The sequence below is a fragment of the Hibiscus syriacus genome, unplaced genomic scaffold (genome assembly GCF_006381635.1).
Source record: "Hibiscus syriacus cultivar Baekdansim isolate YM2019G1 unplaced genomic scaffold, ASM638163v2 tig00110962_pilon, whole genome shotgun sequence".
Taxonomy (NCBI): domain Eukaryota; kingdom Viridiplantae; phylum Streptophyta; class Magnoliopsida; order Malvales; family Malvaceae; genus Hibiscus; species Hibiscus syriacus.
Window position 1 is genome coordinate 270,377 of NW_024062935.1, and position 10,142 is coordinate 280,518.

The 10,142-nt window shown below is 37.5% G+C and overlaps 2 protein-coding genes across 2 annotated transcripts in view; both read left to right on the forward strand.

The window, feature by feature from the left end:
• Positions 1–9,700, forward strand: part of LOC120148477 (pectinesterase 3-like) — a 25,868-nt gene extending 16,168 nt beyond the window's left edge. Inside the window, exons 3-5 of the mRNA XM_039161587.1 lie at positions 6,500–7,590; positions 8,171–8,917; positions 9,686–9,700. Coding sequence (XP_039017518.1) covers positions 6,507–7,590; positions 8,171–8,850 — 1,764 coding nt within the window. The 5' untranslated portion in view covers positions 6,500–6,506 and the 3' untranslated portion in view covers positions 8,851–8,917; positions 9,686–9,700. The remainder of the gene's footprint in view (positions 1–6,499; positions 7,591–8,170; positions 8,918–9,685) is intronic.
• LOC120148478 (pectinesterase-like) lies at positions 1,576–4,849 on the forward strand. Its single transcript, XM_039161588.1, has 2 exons — positions 1,576–2,723; positions 4,016–4,849. Exons 1-2 carry the CDS (start codon positions 1,688–1,690, stop codon positions 4,705–4,707), a joined length of 1,728 nt encoding a protein of 575 aa, XP_039017519.1. The 5' UTR covers positions 1,576–1,687; the 3' UTR covers positions 4,708–4,849.
• Positions 9,701–10,142: the final 442 nt, after the last annotated feature.

Here is a 10,142-nt window from a genome sequence, read left to right on the forward strand (position 1 = left end):
TGTCGATATTCGATTTATACTCGATTTGCGCTTTTTAAATCAATGAGGAGGGAATATTTCTTTTAAGAAAGAAATAAAAAGAGATAGCCTTCCCATCAGAGGATGAGCGAATCTTGATATTTATTTTCAAATTAAAAGATTTTCCCTAATAAATAATTCGAAACAAATTAATCAATGTTCAATAAACAAATCATATTTTAACTTTATGTTCGATTTATGATTTCAACTACTACGACAACGTGTAAGCGATTGAGTACCAATTTTGGGCGTTGTGGGGGTATTAATCATTCCCCACGTGTAATCGACTCCTGGACCCGTAAAATTGAGTTTTTGGTAAACACATACTAATTTTTGTCTTAAAAAACAATTTTTCTTTAAAATTGTTTTAAAAGATGTTTTTAGGTATTCGACCTACCTAATCCAAAGGTCGATGGTGACTCTCATTCGATTTAATTCAAACTAATTCAAAATCTGCAAATTTTCAAATAATAAAGTCATAATTATTTTTTTAAATAATATTTAATTGTTTTTCAAAAAAATGATTATGACACTTGTGTTAATTACAAATAGGCACATGATTTATTGTGTAACAAGTCCATCCAACACTTGATTATTTAAAAGACATATAATAATTATGTATAAACACCTTATCATGCATGTTTCAAACTTGCTAACCATGCCATAAAACTTTTATCACTAATATATCAAATACGATATGAATAACGAGTTGTTTAATGTGAAAATGAGAAGAGAGTGGAAGAGGAAAATGTGTAAAAAAGAGACTGATATATTAGTTTATAAAAAAGGATCATTAGAATCTTATAGAAATAATATTAGCACCGACACTTTTGAATAGGTATTCCCCTATTATGGTAACAAACGTTTCCTTTCCCGGAAAATGTCTTAAAAAGGTGTTAAGTTTGAATATTGAGCCAGGAGAGAAATTAGTTTCTATTTTGAAAGGAAAAATCATAAATATTTTTCCATCTTGGGATGAACCGTAAAAATTGGGGGGGGGGGATAATGTGTTTCGTAAGAGAATCCAAGAAAATAAAAATATGTGAATGTCAGGCAAGAAAAAGAATCACGTTAAACAAGTCCTGAAACTCGCAAGTTCAAGTTGCAACATATGTGTCTTGTCGTGTCATTCATACCAAGTTCCTCCAAAAGGTCCTATTTCATAGCATTTATTTGTTTTGAAATAATAGTTTAATCCACATATTTCTAACCAACAATCGATATAAATTTAACAATCTTATTATTAGACAATTCATGGATTAATTAAATAAATTTTAAATTTTAATTTCGATAAATTAGAAAACAATGCGTGTTATATATATATATTGTAAATGTATATGAACGTTATGTTTCAAAGACATCCCCTGATATCCATCCTAGATATTTTCAAAATATTGGAAGTTGCAGACAACGTGAAAAAAAATAATCAAGTTGCATCATGTGTGTTTTTGTTTTCTTAGAGGTGAAAAAGTAAATGGAAAAATAGGGAAGCATAGACTAACGAAAAGTCTTGTGGGCTATAATTAGAATTTCAGGATAATAATTGACATGCCAATCTCCTCTGCTGAGCCTGCTGCACTCGAAGCTCTTTAAATTGTCCAGCCAAGCTGTCACTTCTCTTCACTAACACCCTTCCAACTTTGCTCTTCTTTGTAACAAAGAAGAAGCAATGAGCCGAATTAAAGAGATTCTCGCCAATTTTTCTGGTTCAGCCAAACACATTTCCTCAAACAAGAAAATTTTCTTGGCAGTTTTTGCATCTTTAGTCATTGTTACTGCCATAATCGGTATTGGGGTGAGTTCACTAAATGACGAACACGATACCTCCCATCACCCCATTGTGAAATCGGCTTGTAGTGTCACATTCTACCCTGAGTTATGCTTCTCAGAAGTTGCTAAAGTTCCTGCTGGAACAGCCAAGAAGGTGAGGAGCCAAAAGGATGTCATCGTATTGTCTCTCAACATCACCACCACCGCCGTCGAGCACAATTACTTCAACATCAAGAAGCTGTTGACTCGAAAGGGGTTGACGGTGCGTGAAAAGACCGCCCTCCATGATTGTCTGGAGACCATCGATGAGACCCTCGACGAGCTTCACGAAGCTGTCGAGGATCTTCATGAGTATCCAAAAAAGAAATCTTTGGTTCAGCATGCCGATGACCTCAAGACCCTCATCAGTGCTGCCATGACCAACCAGGAGACTTGCTTGGACGGCTTTTCTTACGAAGAGGCCGACAAGAAAATTCGTCAAGCGCTGATTGATGGAGAGAGGTACGTCGAAAAGATGTGCAGTAATGCGCTTGCCATGATCAAGAACTTGACGGACACTGACATTGCGAACGAGATGACGCGCAAGACATCGAACAGGAAGCTGAAGGAGGACGAGAATGGCATTGCCTGGCCAGAGTGGTTATCCACCGGCGACAGGCGTCTGCTTCAGTCGTCTTCGGTAACCCCTGACGTGGTTGTGGCGGTAGATGGAAGCGGAGACTTCAAAACGGTGTCGGAAGCGGTGGCCAAAGCACCGGAAAAAAGCAGCAAAAGGTATATCATTAGAATCAAAGCAGGTGTCTACAAAGAAAACGTAGACATCCCAAAGAAGAAGACTAACATAATGTTTATCGGAGACGGGAGGACCAGAACTATCATCACTGGGAGTAGGAATGTGGTGGATGGAAGCACCACTTTCCACTCTGCTACAGTTGGTAAGTCCATTTTCACTTCCTTTATATTTTACATCAATTCACCTTATTTTCTTTCATGATCATTTAGTTTGGTTCAGGAGAATTTGTTTCCTAAAAAATGAACAACTTAGTAAAGTACCATACGCCTCAGCTTATCCCTTCAGAGTGATTCATATTGTCAAATTAACCATAATTGTTTGAACTTTCCTACTTCACCTCATTAGATTTAGGGAGCGGTGCACATGGTCTGATTCACTAAAGGTGAATTCTTCAAACATGATATCATACTTTATATACAATATATATAAAGAATAAAAGAATATTATACAAAATGGGCAAATAATCCACTGAATTACCAGTTGTCTGATTACAACTTGTAAACGTCATTTTCCCATTATTATTTTACAATGGAACGGAATATCAACCCTACCAATGAGATTTTTCAAATAAATCCTTTTATCTTATTTTTCTGGAGAGAGGTTTACATCTCTAAGCGTAGATTTTAGTAGATAATTTTCCCACTCGTCTTCTTTATTTCCATCTCTTGCTTCATCTACCTCTCATTCAATCGTATAACAATTTTCCCCATTTTTCCTTTAGTGGATGATATTCATCTGAAACCATGTGGCCAGTTCATGCATTCGCATCACACCCGGCACTCCAAGCCAACGTACGGTACAAAATTTGTTTTTTCTTTTGTCTTTTATGATTAAACACTTCGAAGCCATACCGATAAGGCTCCAATGGCTGATGATGGAAGGGCCCAACACATGCTGAACGATGGGTCTCGTTTAATCGATTTCCATTTTTAGGCGACGTTAACAGTTCAATGATATTGTGAGCAGTTGAGGCAGCTCCATGGAATGGCATTGTAGCACTAGTACCTTTTCGCTTTTGATTATTGGTCCCCGATTCTCGTCCTTTGCTTAGGCATAAGAGTTGGTATGGGTTCGCCATAAAGCATTTGGCTTTTCGTAAAGATTGCAATATTTTATTAGACTTTGTTTCGTTAGCTGTGATGGTATCTGGCTTTATCCCCCTCGATACACCGTTTGATCTGAAACCATAAAATTAAAATAAATAAAAGCAATTGAATTGTTCGTTAGCAATATGTCTTATTAGGCAGCTGGCATCATTAAATTGCAGAAACAAGTACCTTTGAGCTAATTTATAGTAGTACTCCAAATAATACAGAATCACATGGGTGCTTATTAGGTACTATATGCCAAATAAAACATTGCCGATTTAATCTTTACAGTTTTTGAATTTCATGCTGATCATCCTAATTTATAAATGTTCACATGTGGTTGCAGCTGCGGTTGGTGCAGGGTTCCTTGCCCGAGACATAACCTTCGAAAACACAGCGGGTCCTTCAAAGCATCAAGCCGTCGCTCTCCGTGTCGGTTCGGATCTCTCAGCATTCTACCAATGTGACATGCTGGCATACCAGGACACACTCTACGCTCACTCCAATCGGCAGTTTTACATCAACTGCATCGTGGCTGGAACCGTTGATTTCATCTTCGGCAACGCTGCAGCCGTGTTCCAAGACTGTGACATCCATGCTCGAAAGCCGAACTCAGGGCAGAAAAACATGGTGACAGCCCAAGGCAGGACCGACCCTAACCAAAACACTGGCATTGTGATCCAGAAATGTAGGATAGGTGCCACTTCTGATTTGCAACCTGTAATTTCAAACTTCCCGACATATCTTGGCAGACCTTGGAAGGAATATTCAAGGACTGTCATAATGCAATCGACTATCAGTAATGTGATCCACCCTGTCGGATGGCACGAGTGGAGCGGGAGTTTTGCCCTGAAAACATTGTTTTACGCGGAGTACGAGAACACCGGTGCCGGTGCTTTGACTTCCGGGAGGGCGAATTGGGAAGGGTACAGGGTGATCACTAGTGCAACCGAGGCTCAGGATTTTACTCCTGGCAGGTTCCTTGGTGGTGGAGGTTGGTTAAGCTCTACAGGCTTTCCTTTCTCTCTTGGGTTGTAATAAGTTTGAAGCTTGTACTGTCATGTAACAACTACTACTTGTCTGGTTTGAGATTACATTGCGGCCATGTATATGTCAAATTATTACTAATGTAAAAGTCAAAATTAGCGTATGAAAAGGTTTTCTTCAAATTTTTATCTGATGACACGACTTCAGTTCATGACAAGATTCCATAAAGTTAGTGAATGGGCTCTTTACCAACCAGACGTTGGTTAGAGAGAGATCTCGAGTAGCTGAGGTGTAAATGATCCATGCCTGCTTTCAATGTTGACTGTAGTCGTGGCCCAATGCTGGCACCTGGTTTTTAATGGGGTTTTTCTTATAAAATTCTAGGAAATCAAAAGTTCAAGACCCTTACCTGTTAAATCCCAATAGGCCAATTTTCATAAAACCGACCATTTGTCAAAGGAATTGATGCCCCAAAAATCTGAAATCACTCAAAGAATCCATTGACAAATGGAAAGTAAAAATGCTGCCGATAATCACGCATTTTAATTCCTTAACATTCGCTTACAAGAGTCATGCTCATGTTCATACATCAAACCAAAATTAAATGTTGGCGCAATCATTGGCGAATGCAACGCGTAGGTGTCCTTCCACGCGCATGGTAGGGGGTCTTATCAGTCTTAAAAATCACAGCTGCCACTTATGTAACTTGTGCATCCAGTTTAACAAGTTACATTCATATTCTTTGAAAATGATTAGTTGCATCTTTCTAGTTTCCAACAGTTCAAGCTTGTTAATGCTCACTTAAATGATACATTTAAACTGTTTATTCATTTTTTTCATCTCATGAAAATTTAAACACAGGGTGTGACTAGGGTAGAAACATATAAATGTAGGTTAACGTAAGATAATTATGATAATATTGAATAAATTATAATTTTTATCAATCGATTTTGATCGTATTTTTTACTTTAGTCATTTAATTTAAAAAATTTCAATTTAATGCCGAATTTTCAAAATATTTTAAATTTAGTATCTCAAACATTAAATAAAACTAATAGGCTTATATGACATATTTTTGTTGATGTGAAAGTCGCATATCATCCATTTAATTTTTCTTTTTAGTGTTAAAATCATCATATTTTAATGTCTTCTTCAATTTCTTTAGATATTGATAAATTTATTTCTTCATTCCCCTATCACTCTCTTAATTTATATATTATAAGTTTTTAAAAACTTTCGAAGCATCAACTCAAAAACCTAGACAAAATTGATTTTGATCTACAATCTCTATCCTTCGTTCGATCAATATAGAATCATGATATATTGTTCATCTCTTTCTTCTTAATCTCTTCATTGTTGGGATTTAAAAGATGATCTAACATTAGAAAATTAAAGAGAATTCAAAAAAAATTACGTTAAAATTTTGCGAATGAAGATTTTATATTTATTTTTATAAATTTAAAAGAATTTTTTTAATTTTTTTCATAATTTTAAAAAGACAAGTGTTTGTCATAACACTACTGTTAAATATACATTTAAAAATAATATGAAAACAGAGTGATCAAATTAATTTATTTAAAAAGATTGAGTGATCAAAATAGAAATTTAATAAAAGTTAAATATGAAAATTCGCAATTTACCCTAACTTATTATATAAAATTCTATATCATAATTCTGTCTGGTTTCAAGATCGATTATGATTATAAATTATAGTAATACCATCTTAAAGAAGAGTCGTTGAAGAGAAATCCTTTCACCTCCGTTTTCTGTGTAAAATATCTCTCTTTCTTTGTATAAAAAGGACTTCCTACAAGCAAAGATCTTAGGAGAAATTTAGAAAAAGGCGAGCTATGGATTCAATCAAGTCTTTCAAGGGGTATGGTAAAGTAGACGAGGGCGAAGAGCGAGCTGTCAAGCAAAAGACACGAAGGCATCTCGTCATCCTCGTTGTCTCCATTATCGTGCTGTTAGCTGTTATCATCGGCGCTGTTGCAGGGACTCTGATACACAAGAGGAACAGCTCGTCTTCCAACAATGTACCCCCAACCGATTTGACTCCGGCAGCTTCGTTAAAGGCAGTTTGCGGCGTGACCGAGTACCCACTTTCCTGCTACTCCAGCATTTCTTCCATTGCTTCCTCTAACGCAACTGACCCAGAGATCCTCTTCAAGCTGTCTTTGAAATTAGTTATCGACGAGCTCTCTAAGTTGTCTCAATATCCCAAGAAGCTGCAAGCTGAAACCGATGATACCCAGCTGAAACATGCTTTAGATGTGTGCGGAACCCTGTTTGATGACGCGGTGGATTGGCTCAATGATTCGGCAACTTCTCTGGAAGTTGGGGAAGGAGTGTCGATATTGTCGGATTCCAAGATCAATGACTTGAAAACTTGGCTAAGCACAACGATAACTGATCAAGAAACATGCTTGGACACCCTTGAGGAATTGAACACTACAGAGCATTTCAACGCCACACTTGTCAAAGAACTTAGAGCCGCCATGCAGAACTCGAGTGAATATACCAGCAACAGTTTGGCCATCGTTGCGAAAATCCTGGGTTTGTTGACTGATTTCAATATTCCGATTCACCGGAGGTTGCTTGGGTTTCAAAAAGTTGCCCCTTCAGAGTTCCCAGCTTGGATTAGTCCCACTGAAAGGAAACTGTTGCAGGAGTCCAAGCCTACACCAAATGTTATCGTGGCTAAAGATGGTTCCGGCCATTTCAAGACGATAAATGAAGCGGTGAAATTGATAGGAAAGAAGAACGAATCGAGATTCGTGATATATGTGAAGCAAGGCAAGTATGTTGAGAACGTGATTCTGGATAAACACAAGTGGAATGTCATGATTTACGGTGATGGCAAGACTAAGACCATCATTTCCGGTAGCAAGAACTTTGTTGATGGAACTCCCACCTTTGCTACAGCAACTTTCGGTAAGTAATTTCTCAATCTTCATTGACATGATACTATCCAGTATTTACTAAATTTGTTTTTATTAGTTTTAAATCTATAATTTCAATTAGATTTGATGATCTGTAGTAAACCCTCAATTTGTTTATGTTGTATTTGTCCCTTGGATTTCTGAAAACACAACAAATCAAGATGCACGAAGCATAAATCAGAGAAATGTGTGATGTTTTATGGATAAGATTAAAAGAACCACATTGTGATTACAGGCTATCATGTGAAGAAGTTGTGTTACACATTCCTAAAATTCTGCACTTTCTCACTTTAATGTTAGTTGCCTCTGCACTCTTGGAAATTTGTTTTGGTTGCCCAACCATGTGCTTGACTTGTTTGTGATCTACAAGTGTCTGCACATGTGATCTCTGTCATCCAAATAATTTAAAAGGCCTGCAACTGATATATGGTACTGCCACTTGAGTTATATAAGGTGACAAGGTCTTGTTGTATCTAAGGAAAATGTTCTTCAATACTCCCCTCTCGTCTCATTATGTTTGATTATTAATTAAATGGATACAGAACCTGATAGTACTTTGTGTGAATTATCAGCTGTGGCAGGAAGGGGGTTCATTGCAAAGGACATAGCGTTCGAAAACACAGCAGGTGCGGCAAAGCACCAAGCGGTGGCTATGCGGTCCCAATCAGATCGCTCGGTATTCTATCACTGCACATTCGATGCCTACCAGGACACGCTCTATGCTCATTCCAATCGTCAGTTTTACAAAGAATGTGATATTTTGGGCACAATCGACTTCATCTTCGGCAATGCAGCAGTCATCTTCCAAAGCTGCAACATCCTGCCAAGGCAACCATTGCCGAACCAGTTCAACACCATCACAGCTCAAGGCAAAAAAGACCCTAACCAAAACACTGGCATCTCAATTCAAAAGTGCAGAATAGCAGCATTCGGCAACCTCACTGCCAATACCTACCTTGGAAGGCCCTGGAAAGAGTACTCCACTACTGTGATTATGCAGTCTAGCATTGGGCCGTTCTTGAACCCTGTGGGATGGAGAGAATGGGTTACTAATATTGACCCACCTACCACAATCTTTTATGCAGAATACCAGAACACTGGACCTGGATCAACCGTGGATAGAAGGGTGAAATGGGCAGGTTATAAGTCCACTCTCTCGAAAGCTGACGCGGGGAAGTTCACAGTGGCTACGTTTATTCAAGGTCATGATTGGCTGCCTGATGCCACTGTATCGTATGAACCAACTTTATGATTTGATAATAGAGTCAAGGGTATAGTCGAGAATTTAGATAAGGTCAAAGATCAAATACTGAGATGATGTGTGCGTGCATTTGTAGAATTCTGTTATATTTTATATAACTCAAATGATTACACTCCATGTTTTTTGCCTCTATATTCCTTACCAGAAGGTGGAATGCATCCATAAAATTCCCATGCGAGGAACCAGGGACGGAACCATATTTTAGTACAGGGGTCAAACTATAATTAACAATAGAAAATAAAATGGAAAAATCAAAATTTAAAGGTCTAAATTGGTAATTATTCCTATTTCTTTTAATGGTAAAAAAAATTTTGGGGGGCAGTGGCCACCCCCGGGGCATACATGGCTCAGTCACTGCGAGGAACGACCAGCAAGATTGAACAAAGCATCTTGGGATAAGGATACATGGAGGGATGAGTTTAGTTGAGTCAGCAGTCTTTTGTTCATTTACCATACCAAGTAGTAACAACTTCCATATTTAACCATGGAAAATGAATGATGAAATTCTGGGTTCTCGAAACTGCAAAGTTCGTTCAGTTCTTTTGACATTCCAAATCGAATAATCCATTAACTTTTTGTTAGATGATCAATTGGCAAATATGGTCAAACCTGTTAACATTCAATCCCCATCTCAGCAAACATTTAGCAAAGTCAAATGAGGATTGGATATTGTGGCTAAGATGTGATGAAAAAATATCAGATAAGATTATGATGCTAAGTATATAACAACTGGACACCATATTATTAATTCTCAAGAGTGATTCAGGCAAAGGATAGAAGCCCGAAAGTAGTTCTTTATTCACTTTGGTCTTATCTCACTTCTTAGGGTTTTTTCCCCATTGAGAGTTTATCTTCTTACGTGAATCTGCAAAAGAATGCATGCTAATCCATATAACTTGTGTTTTTTAGGAAGAGAATTCAAATATGGCTAGTCTGTATTGTATTCTCATTAAAGTTATACCAAAGCTTAGATGTTAGGCATGCCAAGAGGGCGAACATTACAACTTGCGTGAAAGGCCTTTGCATTTATTGATTAAAAAGGTAATCCTCTGGTTCATCCACGTGTATTTATATAGTCATATTTATGTCCGACCTATTCTCATTAACTTTGGTAAACGGTAAAATAATAGGCAAACTCGAACAAGTTGAGGATTTTAGCGTATAGGGCATTGCCATTCGGCCTAGATAGAGAGGCAAAAATCTCGAACCGTGAGCTAAAAGGAAAGTTAACTACAAGTAAGTCATTTTCGATTTATTCGAGGAAAACAACGAAGCTTTAAAGG